This window comes from Coregonus lavaretus (assembly GCF_964263955.1).
Source record: "Coregonus lavaretus genome assembly, chromosome: 3".
NCBI lineage: Eukaryota > Metazoa > Chordata > Actinopteri > Salmoniformes > Salmonidae > Coregonus > Coregonus lavaretus.
The window spans coordinates 51,637,372-51,654,831 of record NC_139990.1 but is presented as its reverse complement, the minus strand read 5'-3'; the positions used below and the strand labels follow the sequence as shown (position 1 = coordinate 51,654,831).

Genomic DNA, 17,460 nt, shown 5'->3' with positions numbered 1-17,460 from the left:
TTGAGTCTCTGTGACAGTTCAAGGTCAGGCTCCAGAGACAGATGCGCTAGGTTATGATATTCCAGGCAGAGCGACAGATAGGCTAGGTTATGATACACCAGGCAGAGAGACATAGAGGCTAGGTTATGATACACCAGGCAGAGATACATAGAGGCTAGGTTATGATACACCAGGCAGAGAGACATAGAGGCTAGGTTATGATACACCAGGCAGAGAGACATAGAGGCTAGGTTATGATACACCAGGCAGAGAGACATAGAGGCTAGGTTATGATACACCAGGCAGAGAGACATAGAGGCTAGGTTATGATACACCAGGCAGAGAGACATAGAGGCTAGGTTATGATACACCAGGCAGAGAGACAGATAGGCTAGGTTATGATACATCAGGCAGAGAGACATAGAGGCTAGGTTATGATACACCAGGCAGAGAGACATAGAGGCTAGGTTATGATACACCAGGCAAAGAGACATAGAGGCTAGGTTATGATACACCAGGCAGGGAGACATAGAGGCTAGGTTATGATACACCAGGCAGAGAGACATAGAGGCTAGGTTAGGATAAACCAGGCATAGAGACATAGAGGCTAGGTTAGGATACACCAGGCAGAGAGACATAGAGGCTAGGTTAGGATACACCAGGCAGAGAGACAGATAGGCTAGGTTATGATACACCAGGCAGAGAGGATTTCAGATAAACAACTTTTTAGGTTAAACCACTGTCCTCCCAAACCCACTGATCTCAGTACACATCAACCCAAATCCTATTCCCCTTTTAACCCAAGTGCAGGACAATATGAGAAGTTTAATACTGAACATATTTGTTGGAATGTTTACCCTCTTAAATGTTAATACTATAAAGGTTTTGACTTGGAATGTCAATCATTTAAAAGTGCAGTAGTAAAAATGGTCATTGATTAATTAATGATTGGCGTCTATGAGTTAAGTCAGCTAAAAATAAATGTCATAAAATATTTTGCCATTGGTAAAAGCTAATTATAAAAGATCATTAATAACTTACAGTAATTAATACTTTATGCAGTTAAAAAGAAAATGACTGAAGGCACACACACACACACTGACACACACTGACACACAGTAAACATAAATCCTCTTTGACACACACTCTCATGATTTCTGTTAAAGTATTTACAGGATGGCTACATTATCATCCCCACTATCCACACCCCGACACTAAGCTGCTATTTCATATGGAAGCTCCTCCCCATAACAGTGCATATCTCTAGTCCTGCACCTTAAATGTCCAATTCAACCTAAAATGGACAATAAAGTTTTGTTTTGAACTACATTACAGTATCTATGCACAAGGGGCTTGTCTCTAACCCTGTAACCCTGTTCTCTAACGCTTCCACTATCTACAGATTCGCTGACGATGCCTTCTTTTCCTTCTCTTCCGTCGGAAATGCAACCATTGGAACCTTCTCCGTCGTCGGGGAAACGGGCAGGGTGACCACACCCTCTGGGGGAGGAGAGTGGGCGGAGTCTCCTGCAGTGCCGGTGAATCCTTTGGCAATGTCGTCAAAGGTCCGCCCCTTGGTCTCCGGGACTTTGAAGTAGGTGAAGACGAAGAAGAATATGAGGAAGATCATGAAGATGATGAAGACGTAAGGACCACACAGCTCCTGTAGAGGAGAGCGAGAGAGAGAGGAGGTTAGAGAGGTACACAAGCTAAGCTGTAAAGTTTGTCAGATGTATTGGTCTTATAATGGTGCCAATCCCATTCATTCAGCTTTGAGGCCTGCAGATTTATCCTGATACATATACATAGGTGTCTGTAGTGAGAGGGGCAGGGCGAGGAAGAAGACCCAACCTCCAGTTTGGGGAAGCCCAGTCCGACCAGGAAGTTGGCGGTCCAGTTGGAGCAGCCGGCGACGGCCATAGCTGCAGGCCGAGGCCCCTGGGAGAACAGCTCAGCAACTATGAACCATGGGATAGGACCTGGACCCATCTCAAAACTGGCCACGAAGCCAAACACCGCCACGATGGCCATGTAGCTCAGAGACGGGTTGGTCTTCTACTTAGAGAGGAGGGAAGGAATGGAAGGGATCAAATATATTAAGCAGTGGAATAAAATCCTGTCAAGGATTTTAATGATGTGACAAGAATAGTTATTGTCGGGTTCTTGACATTTGAAATGATGGACAGTCAAGATTGAAACTCACCACCAATGAGAGGGAGATGGTCATGAGCAGAGCACAGACAGCCATTCCAGCCAATCCGATGAGGTGCAGGGTCCTTCGTCCCGCCCTCTCCACCAGGAAGAGCTGTGAATCAAACAAGGAAGTGCTTAGAATGTGTCCAAGGGTATCACATTTCATATAGGAGTCTGGTCAAAAGTAGTGCACTATCAAACTGTACTATTTCTGTATTATTTTATTTGACCAGATATGTGTTAAAATACTTACAGACACCACTGTGAATAGAGTGTTGACCACCCCAGCTCCAATAGTGGCGTAGATGGGCTGGGTCACACCGGCAGTATCAAATATACCTGTCGAATAGTAGAACACCTGAGGAGGAAGTAGGAGAGAGGTTGTTGATTACATTCATAACCAATATGAGGATATGTATCTGGTTAAATCTAGTTGTTGTTGTTGATGTTGGCCCATGTTTACTCCTATAGACTGAGAGAGGGCTGTTGTTTGAGTGTGTTCTGCGGCCATCTGGGTTTGATTGATGCTGTATTTTGATTATTTTTTCTATGTAACCTTTATTTAAGCAGGGAGTCATGCTGAGACCACTGTCTCTTTCGCAGATGAGCCCTGCATGAACACATCAATAAACAACAATTGCACTATACGTATCTATATACACATCAATACATGAAAAGCAAACACAAAACACGAAAAGCAAAACACAAACATATGAAACAAACACATTCTTCAGTAAAAAGGCCCTCTGAATTAGCCCCAGTCTAAAGGTCATTGCGTTGAAGGCAATAACTTTATCTGGACAGGCTCATTGCGATCTTCCTCTTTTGAAATATGTGGCTATGCATCTCTCTTTCCTCATCTCCTTTCCATTGGTTAGTAATTTATAAAAGGTCTGGATAGGTTTCCACCATCTTGTTTTCATGTAATGTATTGTTAGATCAGTGGTCATGGATTAAGAGAAGGAAAAACTGTCTGTCCTACTTAAAGTATTTTTCCCTGATGTTTTTCATAGTTCGACTATGTAGTATGAAAGAACTCCTGGCCCGAATTATGTTGCATTGTGGGAGTTGTAGTCTACTCACTGCATTGATGCCAGAGAGCTGCTGGGAGAGCTGCAGGATGATGGCGATGATGATTGGCTGACGGTAGGCCGGCGAGCGAAAGAGTTCTGGAATAGTGACCTTCTTCTCCATGGCCATCTTCATCCCTTCCTCCTTCATCTCCTGGATGTCATCACTTACATCCTCACAGCCACGCAGACGCACCAGGGCTGAAGGGAGGGAGAGAGAGACATTTGTTAAATAGTAGGTACTTTCTGGTACTAATGTGAATCCCAAATAAACAACAGAGTAACTGTCATGTAATGACTTTTATACCACATAATTTCTAAGTAAACAGTCAAATAATAAAGTCCCCTAAATGAGTGCTGTGCAATATGATCAGTAATATCTCCTTTATTTAATATGATCAGTAATATCTCCTTTATTTAATATGATCAGTAATATCTCCTTTATTTAATATGATGAGTAATATCTCCTTCATTTAATATGATCAGTAATATCTCCTTTATTTAATATGATCAGTAATATCTCCTTTATTTAATATGATCAGTAATATCTCCTTTATTTAATATGAGCAGTAATATCTCCTTTATTTAATATGATCAGTAATATCTCCTTTATTTAATATGATGAGTAATATCTCCTTTATTTAATATGATGAGTAATATCTCCTTTATTTAATATGATCAGTAATATCTCCTTTATTTAATATGATCAGTAATATCTCCTTTATTTAATATGATCAGTAATATCTCCTTTATTTAATATGATCAGTAATATCTCCTTTATTTAATATGATGAGTAATATCTCCTTTATTTAATATGATCAGTAATATCTCCTTTATTTAATATGATCAGTAATATCTCCTTTCTGTAATACGATCAGTAACATGTCTCCTCTCTCTGACCTTTGCGAGCCTCCTCCTCCTGGTTGAGGCTGATGAGGAGGTAGCGGGGGCTCTCTGGGCAGAAGGGCAGCATGATGCTCTGCACCACAGCAGGGATGGCCGTCAGGGACAGCAGGAGGGGCCACAGGGAGTCTGACCCCAGCAGAAACTCCAGACCAAAGACCTACGGAGCAGAGAGAGTGACAGCAGGATGGGCAGGGTTAAACCTTAGGGTAGTAGAAAGGTAATGCTCAAACTAAAATAGATTTAACTGACTTGATTGTACAGAAAAAGTAGATCGGTCAATAACATTAAGTTCAATTAATTACAATAAACTCAGTAGAGTTTGAACCAGAAGAACCTAAATCAAAGTGAACAAGTGCCTGGTCCTCTCTGTCGTACCTGTGCCACCAGGATGCCAATGACTACTCCCAGCTGGTGGAGGGTGCCGAAGGCCCCCCTGAGGTGCGTGGGGGCCAGCTCTCCCACGTACATGGGCGTTAGTCCTGTACACAGGCCACAGAACACGCCAATGACCAGCCTGCCAATGATGACCATCTCAAAGGAGTTACACAGGCTGGACAGACCCATCAGAGTTCCACCCAGAAGGGCTAGCACGTTGGCCAGGAGCATGGACTTACGCCTGGGGAGAGGGAGAGAGAGAGCGAGAGAGACAGGAGGATAGATAAAGGGGAAAGGAAAGAAAGAAAGTAGGAGGAAAAAGGTGTGATGGTTAGAAAGATGGAGGGAAGCCATTTAGTCCAGTGCCCTGCCAGATACCATGAATGGCCTGCTAAATAAAGAGTGCAATTGAGTTGAACTACAGAGAAATTAGGTGAGATGAGGCCAGGTCAGGAGGTAAGACCTCAATTAACATTACATCACCAAATTGGCAAATTGCCCTTGGCTCATCTTTGAGAGCAAATATTTACATGCCGCACACCTCTCATTGTGATGTTGGGAATAAAAATGTAAAAAAAACACTACAAAGTCTTTACAGATACAAAACCCCTTCCATTTACTGTACATCTGCATTTCTTTGTATCATTAGTCTTTAACTCACCTCCCAAACCTGTCGACCATGACCCCCACAGACAAGGATCCAACCATGCCCCCCACACTGAAGATGGCCACAGCGAAGCTCCACACCATGGTGTTAGTCCCAGGGGAGAAGGGCTCTCCATAACGATCCATAGACACATTCTGGAAGAACCGTCGCAGTTTCTGAGAGTGGAGATGACAGACTTAGAACCTTCAGAGGTTAAAGGGTGGGAATATCACTGAGGATTTAGACAAGTGGTCTAAACCCCTAGTCCTGGAGATGTACAGAGTGTCCAGCCCTGTTCCAGCCTTGACTGTTATAGTCAATACACATGAGTACTGGCACTGACTGCCCACAAGGGGGAGACAAAGTTGAAAAAAAACAGCACATCCCTCCAACTCAGACGTGTGTGACCACTCCTGTATTGCATGCATACCGCGCACACACACACACACACACACACACACACACACACACACACACACACACACACACACACACACACACACACACAGCACACCACACACACACACACACGCACACGCACACCGCACACACACACCTGCTCAGGGGCATTGATGACTCCAGTGTTGTATCCGAACTGCAGGGAGCCGATGACGGCTGTAGTGACACAGTAGAGGAGGTAACAGGTCACTCCCTTCTTCTTCTGGGGATGGAGGAGAGATATAGGGAGGAAGAGAGAGAGGGAAAGGGAAAGCAGGGAGAGAGAGGGGGTGATGGAGGGAGAGGGGTGTTAAAACAATAGAGAGAGAAAAAAACAGATAAGAACAAGAAAGTGTATGCAGGATGGGATGTGACAGAGAAAAGGAGCAAGAGAGGGAGAGAGAGAGAGAGAGAGAGAGAGAGAGAGAGAGAGAGACAGAGACAGAGACAGAGAGACAGCGAGAGAGAGACAGAGAGACAGAGAGAGAGAGAGAGAGAGAGAGAGAGACAGAGAGAGAGACAGAGAGAGAGACAGAGAGAGAGAGATACCCGCTAATTATCAAAATCCAGAAAAGAGCTAAAAATAAGCGATTCCCAAACCTTCCATAACAAAGCCATCACCTACAGAGAGATAAACCTGGAGAAGAGTCCCCTAAGCAAGCTGGTCCTGGGGCTCTGTTCACAAACACAAACAGATCCCACAGAGCCCCAGGACAGCAACACAATTAGACCCAACCAAATCATGAGAAAACCAAAATATAATTACTTGACACATTGGAAAGAATTTACAAAACAACAGAGCAAACTAGAATGCTATTTGGCCATAAACTGAGAGTACACAGTGACTGAATACCTGACCACTGTGACTGACCCAAAATTAAGGAAATCTTTGACTATGTACAGACTCAGTGAGCATAGCCTTGCTATTGAGAAAGGCCGCCGTAGCCAGACCTGGCCCTCAAGAGAAGACAGGTTATGTGCACACTGACCACAAAATGAGGTGGAAACTGAGCTGCACTTCCTAACCTCCTGCCAAATGTATGACCATATTAGAGACACATACTTCCCTCAGATTACACAGACCCAAAAAGAATTCTAAAACAAATCCAATTTTGATAAACTCACATATCTATTGGGTAAAATACCACAGTGTGCAATAACAGCAGCAAGCTTTGTGACCTGTTGCCACAAGAAAAGGGCAACCAGTGAAGAACAGACACCATTGTAAATACAACCTATATTTATGTTGATTTATTCTCCTTTTTGTACTTTAACTATTTGCACATAATTATAACACTGTATATAGACATAATATGACATTTGAAATGTCTTTATTCTTTTGGAACTTCTGAGTATAATGTTTACTGTTAAAATGTATTGTTTATTTCACTTTTGTTTACTATCTACTTCACTTGCTTTGGCAATGTTGACATATGTTTCCCATGCCAATAAAGCCCTTAAATTGAATTGAGAGAGAGAGAGAGAGAGAAAGAGAGAGAGAGAAAGAGTGAGAGCGAGAGCGAGAGAGAGAGAAAAACAGGAAATTAGATATCCACTGGTCTAATGCATATGGATGGAGATGTAGTGTACAATAATTCTGTCATTGTCATCATAGCCAGTGTCTTGGCCCACAAAGCTCTTGTTGTTACCAGTGACAGTAGAAAACACACAATGAACCATTCTCTTTCTGATTTTCCTCCCTCTCTTGTGCTTTCAAGCTGTCACTGTCTAACTGCTGCCACGCTAGGCTAGCTGTTACAAAACAGTGGAAATGGAACCATGTTTCACAATCCTGATCAACCCGGAGTCTTGAGCAGGGACGGCTTGTTCAATAGGGCGATATGGGCGACGCACTGCCAAACGGGAAAAGGAAGGGATTTTTTTTCTAATCAATTATTTAAAAAAAAATTAAATAAAAAAAAATATTTTTTTTTTATAAATTTATAAAAAATTATATCACGGCAACAGCAGTTATCAGTGTTCACGTCTGATCTGCCAGCCACTAAATGTCAAATCAGGCTAAAGTCGTGCTTCAAATGGCCCCGCCCCAGTGGCGGCTCCTGAACAAATTCTCAGGGAGGGCAATTTTTCTGATGATTTAGGTGACCTACACACATTTTTAAAAAGATATGTCCAGCAACAACATGAAGACAGGGGCAGCATATAAGTCAATACCAGAAGCATTTATTGACTGATCTCAAAAGTGTTGGCTTACAAAAGCAAAATAAGTTATCACAGTAAAAATAATCAAGGGTGTTCTTTCACATTCCTCAACACTGCATAAACAATATGCATTTCCATAAACAAATGAAATATCAGCTGAAAATACAGCATCTTGGTATTTGTTCAGATTGCAGGATCAACAAGAGCTTTTACCACATTTTTTGATATCTGTTTAATCTTACCTTATGGCCTGCACTTGCTTGTGAAGCTGTCGAGGGCACGTTTGATAGAGACAGCATCGATGTCCTTCTTCTGTAGCTTCTGGTACAGAATGTCGACGTGGGGCATGATTTTGTGAAAAAGCCGCAGGAAAAAAATTAAATCTTCATCATGTAGTATCCTCACGTAGCCAGCTGCCTCTCTCAAGGTGTGCTGGTCAAATGAACCCAATGAACCCGTCCGGATGGCTTCAAAACATTATATGAGGTCGTCTCGATTCTCGTAGACAGTGTTCACGACTCTGCTGTTGCTAACCTCATCGTTGTGGCGGCGGACAGCTAGCCTGTATCCCTCATCCAGTTGAGTGGCAATATTCACTCTCCCAAAAGCAGACAATCTCAAACAGCTATATGTGGGTCTTTGACAGCTAATTTTTCTTAATCTTTTCTGAAAGATGGTGCATGTCGGTTACACCAGTCGCTGTCCAAGCGGTGCTGTCTGCTGTGCCGCCTTCAGGGTGGAAGAGTAAGCAGGGGTAGCAAAAAACTGCATTAGCTACATCGCAGCCTGCTAGCCAGGTTTTCCGTTCATACCAATTTTTGGAAAATCCTCGGGTGTAGGACTTCCCCCCTTTAGTAGACACCTGTTGAATTATTAAATTTGGTCTGGGGGGTCCTAATTGTTTCGTTGCCAATTTATCTTCATTTGTTCGCCGACAAAAAGGAACTTCTTTCAAACACACAATCGAGTTGGACTGAAGCCTAGCCATTTTGATAGTAGTAGTGAATTGAATGAGGCTGCTACCTGGTCTTTTCTTAGTTACGTTCATTCGTGGTTACGTTATGTATGACGAAAGCGCGTAAGTGCAAGCCCACAGACACCCATAGAGAATGTATTGAAAGCTTTGAAATGTGACAAAACTAGATTTTACATGGGAGTCTATGACAGACTTCTGGGCGATTTTCAACCTGACTGAAATCGCCCAAAAAACGGGCGGGGCCATTTGAAGCACGACTTTAGCCTGATTTGACATTTAGTGGCTGGCAGATCAGACGTGAACACTGATAACTGCTGTTGCCGTGATATAATTTTTTATAAATTTATAAAAAAAAAATATTTTTTTTTATTTAATTTTTTTTTAAATAATTGATTAGAAAAAAAATCCCTTCCTTTTCCCGTTTGGCAGTGCGTCGCCCATATCGCCCTATTGAACAAGCCGTCCCTGCCCCGCCCGTTTTTTGGGCGATTTCAGTCAGGTTGAAAATCGCCCAGAAGTCTGTCATAGACTCCCATGTAAAATCTAGTTTTGTCACATTTCAAAGCTTTCAATACATTCTCTATGGGTGTCTGTGGGCTTGCACTTACGCGCTTTCGTCATACATAACGTAACCACGAATGAACGTAACTAAGAAAAGACCAGGTAGCAGCCTCATTCAATTCACTACTACTATCAAAATGGCTAGGCTTCAGTCCAACTCGATTGTGTGTTTGAAAGAAGTTCCTTTTTGTCGGCGAACAAATGAAGATAAATTGGCAACGAAACAATTAGGACCCCCCAGACCAAATTTAATAATTCAACAGGTGTCTACTAAAGGGGGGAAGTCCTACACCCGAGGATTTTCCAAAAATTGGTATGAACGGAAAACCTGGCTAGCAGGCTGCGATGTAGCTAATGCAGTTTTTTGCTACCCCTGCTTACTCTTCCACCCTGAAGGCGGCACAGCAGACAGCACCGCTTGGACAGCGACTGGTGTAACCGACATGCACCATCTTTCAGAAAAGATTAAGAAAAATTAGCTGTCAAAGACCCACATATAGCTGTTTGAGATTGTCTGCTTTTGGGAGAGTGAATATTGCCACTCAACTGGATGAGGGATACAGGCTAGCTGTCCGCCGCCACAACGATGAGGTTAGCAACAGCAGAGTCGTGAACACTGTCTACGAGAATCGAGACGACCTCATATAATGTTTTGAAGCCATCCGGACGGGTTCATTGGGTTCATTTGACCAGCACACCTTGAGAGAGGCAGCTGGCTACGTGAGGATACTACATGATGAAGATTTAATTTTTTTCCTGCGGCTTTTTCACAAAATCATGCCCCACGTCGACATTCTGTACCAGAAGCTACAGAAGAAGGACATCGATGCTGTCTCTATCAAACGTGCCCTCGACAGCTTCACAAGCAAGTGCAGGCCATAAGGTAAGATTAAACAGATATCAAAAAATGTGGTAAAAGCTCTTGTTGATCCTGCAATCTGAACAAATACCAAGATGCTGTATTTTCAGCTGATATTTCATTTGTTTATGGAAATGCATATTGTTTATGCAGTGTTGAGGAATGTGAAAGAACACCCTTGATTATTTTTACTGTGATAACTTATTTTGCTTTTGTAAGCCAACACTTTTGAGATCAGTCAATAAATGCTTCTGGTATTGACTTATATGCTGCCCCTGTCTTCATGTTGTTGCTGGACATATCTTTTTAAAAATGTGTGTAGGTCACCTAAATCATCAGAAAAATTGCCCTCCCTGAGAATTTGTTCAGGAGCCGCCACTGGTCTTGAGGATGATGTGGATTTATGCTACTGTATTCTAGTGTTGAGACCTATTGTATTGGGTTTGGCTGTAATACCAGTCCAATATGCGTTAATATACTAATACTAACTACTACTTAAACAAATACCAAGTGAATACATCTGGCATGAAGATTTTTCTTTTTAGCTGTGGCTTCTTGGTGAATGATAGTCAGTTGTGACAATTAAAGCTGGCCAACATAGCAGCACCAAGCTGATTGGTTATAATGAAAGTCTCCTATGGAAAGCCCTGGGCCAGACCAGAGAAACCCTGTTTGATGTGGTCTCTTTTAAAAGGAACAACCTACTCATCTCAAATACCACATCTATTTTACAGAGAATGTAGGCTATAGGAAACGTGACATGACAGTATATCCGTTATTATTAAACAAAGGTAGGCTACTCCTTATTACACACGTTATTACTCATAGATACTAATATATACATTTCCTATATAAACACAGCATAAGGCAGTGATGTAAAATATCCAGCGGCTCCACATAACAGACTTTCATTCTAACCAATCAATGACTGTTGTTTAGTCCAGTAATTCTCAACTGGTGGGTCCTGACCCAAATGTGGGGCACGGGAGGTTTGAACTTAAACAACTTAAACCAGATAGAAAGACTAGAAATTATAAGTAACTTATATTTGTAAATAATTTAATCTCTGAACAATTTTTTCTTCAATCACAGTATTTTCAATATAGAGATATTAGCAGCACTATTTTGGTTGATTTTATGGTCTCAAGCCACTGAGGTGGGAATGTTGTTCCCTTGTCATATAATTGCTACATTTACTATCAATGTAGCATTACTTTTTTTTTATAGATTGTATATTGGCGATTCTTTTTCACGATGCAAAAATTGGGTCGCCTGGTTCAATTTGGGTCCCGAGGCAAAACCAGTTGAAAACCACAGGTTTATTATGTATGTCTGCTACAGGAGAGCAGTATAATGTAATATGGTCTCTGTCCACCACGTCACCAGACTTAATATCTACATATATCACCAAAATGACACAATAACACAGCATGGCAGTATCAATAACATTATCACACACAGGCTCAGTCAACCTGCACACGACATTGATAGATTGATATGAGGGAACAGTGGGCATAGTGGTAAGTGAGTGATCACCTTCAACCTATGGTGAATCATTTCTATCCTGATGGAAGTGGTCTCTTCCAGGATGACAATGCCCCCATCCAATTGAACACTTATGGGAGATTCTGGAGAGGCACCTGAGACAGCGTTTTTCACCACCATCAACAAAACCTCAAACTATAGAATTTCTCATGGAAGAATGGTGTCACATCCAGACACTTGTAGAATCTATGCCAAGGCTCATTGAAGCTGTTCTGGCTTGTGGTGGCCCAACGCCCTATTAAGACACTTTATGTTGGTGTTTCCTTTATTTTGGCAGTTCCCTTTATATCACAGTGTGAAAGCAGTGTCACCAAGACAGACTGCTTTGTGTTGTATTGTCCTGGACTGAACAGTCTGTTCTTGTAATGATAGATGTAACTCGCTGGTTCTGTGATTGGCCACACTGTTTCTAACAGTCACTAGAACTGTCACAGTTTAACACAATGGGTACAAATAAAACGATTTGTTTTGAAGATGGAAAACAGTCTTGTAATGTTATGAAACATAGGCTACGTGTGTACAGGAATGTAGAGGAAAACTGATGATCGTAACATTGTCATAACGGTCCTAGTATATGTCTAGGAGGCCTAACTAAGAGGCTTAGTTCTGGAACATAATTCAAATCAAAGACCAACTGACACAGAATGACTATGTACGGAGGTAACCCGGGCTAACGCTAAAAACACAGACGCCGGTGCCATAAGAATAAAATGCTGAAAGGGTTTGGCTGATAAAAGTGTTATGTTCTGTGATAGTACTAATCAGGCATATTGTATTTCCCTAGGAAGGACACTCTGGCCTTCTGGCATTACAATACCCAGTCATCTAAAACAAGCAGAAAACTTGTAGTAGGCCTATTCATTCAGTTAAGTAAGATATGTAAAGACGGTAAAACAGGGCCCCTTCAAAAGAATAATCCCAATGAGATGATGTAAATCTTTATAGGTTTGTGTAAAACAAATGTTGGGCAAGTCAACAAGTTTTGACTGTCGCCAGAGGTATGGGCTGGAGGACAGGCTGGTGAGTGTGTTTGTGTGTGTGTCTCTTTAATAGAAGTGGGCCTTCATATTTCATCTGCACAGACATGTTAAAGATGGAATCTGCAGTAGGGGAATCAGTGCCACTGTCCACCCAACGGCCTTTTGCCTTTTGGTAGGCCATCATTGTAAATAAGAATTTGTTCTTAACTGACTTGCCTAGTTAAATAAAGGTTAAATAAATTTAAAATTTAAAATAAAAAAGGGGTGTAGCCCAATGTGGTCCAAAAAAAATCGCTGTACCTAATCTGCTGTTATATCGCGCGTGCAACCATGTCAGAGGAAAAAAAAAAAAGTGTTCGTTGTTTACAGTAACTTCTTTGTTGTTGTAATAGCCCAAACGGACGTGGCAGTTTGACCATTAAGGATTCCAGCTTTAATGTTGAGTTGAGTAACATACCAGGAAAGAGTGTGTGAGTGTGTCATTTACTGTACTGAATACCATCACAGTTCATAACATGACTAAATAAGGGAGTGGCTGAGTGAGTAAGGACGAGGCTATATACAGGGGGTACCAGTACCGAATCAATGTGCAGGGGTACAGGTTAGTCGAGGTAATTGAGGTAATATGTACATGTAGGTAGGGGTAAAGTGACTATGCAACTAAACAGCGAGTAGCATGGTTGTGTGCATGTGTATATACCATACATACTGGACTGTACTAAAAAGCCTGTAAAGCTTGTTGACTTGCACAACATCTGTCTTACACAAACCTATGAAGACGTATGTGCATTTGTCAATGTGTGCCTACCTGCTGTGTGTGTGTGTGTGTGTGTGTGTGTGTGTGTGTGTGTGTGTGTGTGTGTGTGTGTGTGTGTGTGTGTGTGTGTGTGTGTGTGTGTGTGTGTGTGTGTCACATGACCGGAAAAGTGATTTCTGATGTATAATGAAGCCCTTCTGTTTCTCATCCTATTATCTGTCCATCTGATTCTCTGTCTCTGTTTCTCTATTCCTAATTTCATCTTTCTGCAAGTGCTGGATTTTCACCCACAGTGGCCAATCCACCATTCATTCTGATCTTAACTCCAACCCTCTGATGTCCACAGACTGACCCATCTTTCCCAGTATAATGCCATTTTGCTATTTCCTTTTGCAATCCATCCCTCCATTTGACTGTGATGTCATACGAGGGTCTTGAACCTCCCTATTTGTAACATTTCTCATTTCCCATCAGTGCTGTTAGTCAATATACACTATATATACACAAAAGTATGTGGACAAATTAGTATATTCGGCTATTTAAGCCACACTCGTTGCTGACAGGTGTATAAAATCGAGCACACAGCCATGCAATCTCCATAGACAACCATTGGCAGTAGAATGGCCTTACTGAAGACCTCAGTGACATTCAACGTGGCACCGTCATAGGATGCCACCTTTCCAACAAGTCAGTTTGTCAAATTTCTGCCCTGCTAGAGCTGCCCATGTCAACTGTAAGTGCTGTTATTGTGAAATGGAAATGTCTAGGAGCAACAACAGCTCAGCCGCGAAGTAGTAGGCCACACAAGCTCACAGAACGGGACCGGCGAGTGCTGAAGCGCGTAGCGCATAAAAATAATCTGTCCTCGGTTGCAACACTCACTACTGAGTTCCAAACTGCCTCTGGAAGCAACATCAGCACAATAACTGATCGTCGGGAGCTCATGAAATGGGTTTCCATGGCCGAGCAGTCACACACAAGCCTAAGATCACCATTCGCAATGCCAAGCGTCAGCTGGAGTGGTGTAAAGCTTGCAGCCATTGGACTCTTGAGCAGTGGAAACGCCTTCTCTGGAGTGATGAATCACGCTTCAACAACTGGCAGTCTGACGGACGAATCGGGGTTTGGCGGATGCCAGGAGAACGCTACCTGCCCGAATGCATAGAGCCAACTGTAAAGTTTGGTGGAGGAGGAATAATGGTCTGGGGCTGTTTTTCATCGTTCGGGCTAGTCCACTTAGTTCCAGTGAAGAGAAATCTTAATGTTACAGCATACAATGACATTCTAGACGATTCTGTGCTTCCAACTTTGTGGCAACAGTTTGGGGAAGGCCCTTTCCAGTTTCAGCATGACAATGCCCACGTACACAAAGCGAGGTCCAAACAGAAATGATTTGTCGAGATCGGTGTGGAAGAACTTGACTGGCCTGCACAGAGCTCTGACCTCAACCCCTTCGAACACCTTTGGGATGAATTGGAATGTCGACTGCAAACCAGGCCTAATAGCCCAACATCAGTGCCAGACCTCACTAATGCTCTTGTGGCTGAATGGAAACAAGTCCCAACAGCAACGTTCCAACATCTAGTGGAAAGCCTTCCCAGAAGAGTGGAGACTGTTATTGCAGCAAAGGGGGGACCAACTCCATATTAATGCCCATGATTTTGGAATGAGATGTTCAACGAGCAGGTGTCCACATACTCTTGGTCATGTAGTGTAACAACATGGCCAGTGAGTGACATGCTATTGGCAAGGAGCTCAATTTCACATCAACGGTTGGTGGGAAAGTCTCATTGCCTAACAGCCACAAAGAAGAGAAAGACAACCAACAGCGTGCAACCTGTTTCAAAAGACAAGCCGTGTTGTAGATAAGCAACCATATGAAGAAGCATCTGGTAACAATAAGCATCCGATCCATCTGCATTTTAGAGTGGCTTAAGAGTGTAATCATGACTAGGTTAACAGTGTTGTTAGGGGTACTTTATGTAAGTGATAGAGAATAAGGAAAGCCTTGTGTTGCTAAGTCAATGTATGGAGATCTGTGGTCACAGGGTTCATTATGGGGGGTCTGATGGCCAATCTAGGCCTAATTAATCTCCACATAACTACTGTTTACAAGGGCTTATAACTCTATCCCTCTGTCACACTATTACTTTTACTATTGCTCCCTCTATCATATGACTCTTTCTACTTCTTTCTCTTACCTCACACATCATTTCCTATAACCCCCTTTTCTTATCACATATCACTCTCTCCCCTCATTCTGTCTGTGTCTCTCCTAGTCCTACATGCAGGTACAGGCCAGAGAATGTAACTGTAGCATCCACCTCTAGCTGTAGCATCCACCAATCCCCTTTCTCCTTCTCTCTCCCCCCTCCCTCGCTCGCTTTCCTCTCTCCTCTCCCACTCCCCTTCTACCCCATCCCCTGTTCTTCTACATGTCAGAGAGGAAAGGTAGTGTTTACCCGTCTCCTTCTCGTAAATACCATTCTCTGACTGACTCATTAAAGGTAGGGAGACAAAGACAGGGAGGGAAAAACACACTGCTCTACTCTTCCTCAGGAAACACAGCTGCTGGATGAGGATTGTTTATAAAACAGTCACCAGAGATAAATGAATGTATAATGTACAATGAGGTGGAGGAGAAGAGTAGTAGTAAAAATACAGTTGCACAACTGGTGTGATGGTAGAGTAACTTATGTGGTTAAAATTGTGATGTAATTCAATTGCATTGTTAAGTTGTGAAAGGAAACAATAACAACTATAATTGCAACAACAATAAAAAGAAGCAACATGAAATAAATGAATAAAGTAAGATGATGTAATCAGTAACTACAGTATATGAAAAGACCAGTCCTTGACTTGGGCAGGAGCTCACCAGAGCTGAGTACCAGCACCTCAAAATGACTACTGCTTGAGTTCCTGCACCTTTTATAGAATATTAGCTCAAAAGTATTGTGGAGTTCCTGCACCTAAATATAAATAGTACCAGCACCCAAAATGAGTACCGGCACCTATTTCAGTCCAAGTCAAGCACTGGAGAATACTAGATGTGAGAAGATGACAGACCTAATGTGTTGCTTACCTTCCCATCTTCCATATTCTCCATCTTGAATTCTGTTTCACTGACTGACTTCCTCAGGAAAGATCAAATAACGCCAAGTAAAATAGTTTGTTTGAGTTTCTCCTTCCAAAACTAGGCTCTCATTTGCAAGGTAAACAATGTAGGCTGTCCAAACAGTGGTTTGCAGAGGAACAACCTGCAGAGAAAAATTAAAACAGAAGCATTTTAATACATTAGAAGAAGTGATTAACTAAAACACATGGAACACATCAAGCCTAGCAGCTGAATAGTCAGCAGAGTATATTTTACCTGTGTATGCACAAATTCAACCTCTACTGTACAGTAGACTATCTGGCTTGAGCAGCAAAAGACATGATGATAAAACCCTACCTCTTCTTCCTTCCTCCCTCATCTCACTATCAGAGTTTCAACTCTGATATTCAAATGTGAACGAAATCAACGTTTCCCTAGATTGATATTGACATCTATGATAGATTCTACGACAGTGGTGATGCTAAAGGTTTCATTTTCATGCATACATCACATTTCATTCTATTCTATACCCCACTAATTCTGACAGAGCATCCTCCTGTTGACCACTATTGACTAAAGTCTATAAATAAATCTAGAAGTCTATAAATCTATAAATACGTCTATAAATACATATCTTCTCATTCTAAATAAAGAGCCTGGGAAGTACTGAAAATATTCATATGAACAAATACAAATGTTGGCTAACTTCACAATAGTAAAATGATATAGGCTATTTTACCGTAACTCCTGTTTGGTGCCAAATCGGTTATCGTATCTCCCTTTAGTCCGTTATCTAGAACTGTATGCTAAGAAGAATGTTCAGCGCTTGCTCCCCTCCCTCTCTCGTCACCGACTTATATACGATAGTGGCACGAGTCTCTCCGCACGTTGCCTAGCTTTGCGGACATCCTACGCGCC

The 17,460-nt window shown here is 42.1% G+C and overlaps 1 protein-coding gene across 1 annotated transcript; it reads right to left on the bottom strand.

Moving 5' to 3' along the window:
• Positions 1 to 989: 989 nt before the first annotated feature.
• LOC311111012 (solute carrier family 2, facilitated glucose transporter member 3-like) lies at positions 990 to 17,398 on the bottom strand. Its single transcript, XM_084153697.1, has 11 exons — positions 17,282 to 17,398; positions 16,531 to 16,705; positions 5,726 to 5,830; positions 5,185 to 5,345; positions 4,524 to 4,764; positions 4,143 to 4,305; positions 3,256 to 3,443; positions 2,426 to 2,530; positions 2,183 to 2,284; positions 1,831 to 2,034; positions 990 to 1,642 (listed from the first exon to the last, which is right to left on the bottom strand). Exons 2-11 carry the CDS (start codon positions 16,552 to 16,554, stop codon positions 1,376 to 1,378), a joined length of 1,560 nt encoding a protein of 519 aa, XP_084009823.1. The 5' UTR covers positions 16,555 to 16,705; positions 17,282 to 17,398; the 3' UTR covers positions 990 to 1,375.
• Between the last annotated feature and the right edge of the window lie 62 nt (positions 17,399 to 17,460).

Bases quoted from the DNA above. Each gene is read 5' to 3' on its own strand.
- LOC311111012 (XM_084153697.1), bottom strand. From the start codon at position 16,554: ATGGAGAATATGGAAGATGGGAAG. The intron at 2,531-3,255 runs GTGAGTAGACTA...CTTCCTCCTCAG, and splicing joins AGCTCTCTGGCATCAATGCA to GTGTTCTACTATTCGACAGG. The intron at 1,643-1,830 runs GTTGGGTCTTCT...TCTCCTCTACAG, and splicing joins TGGGCTTCCCCAAACTGGAG to GAGCTGTGTGGTCCTTACGT.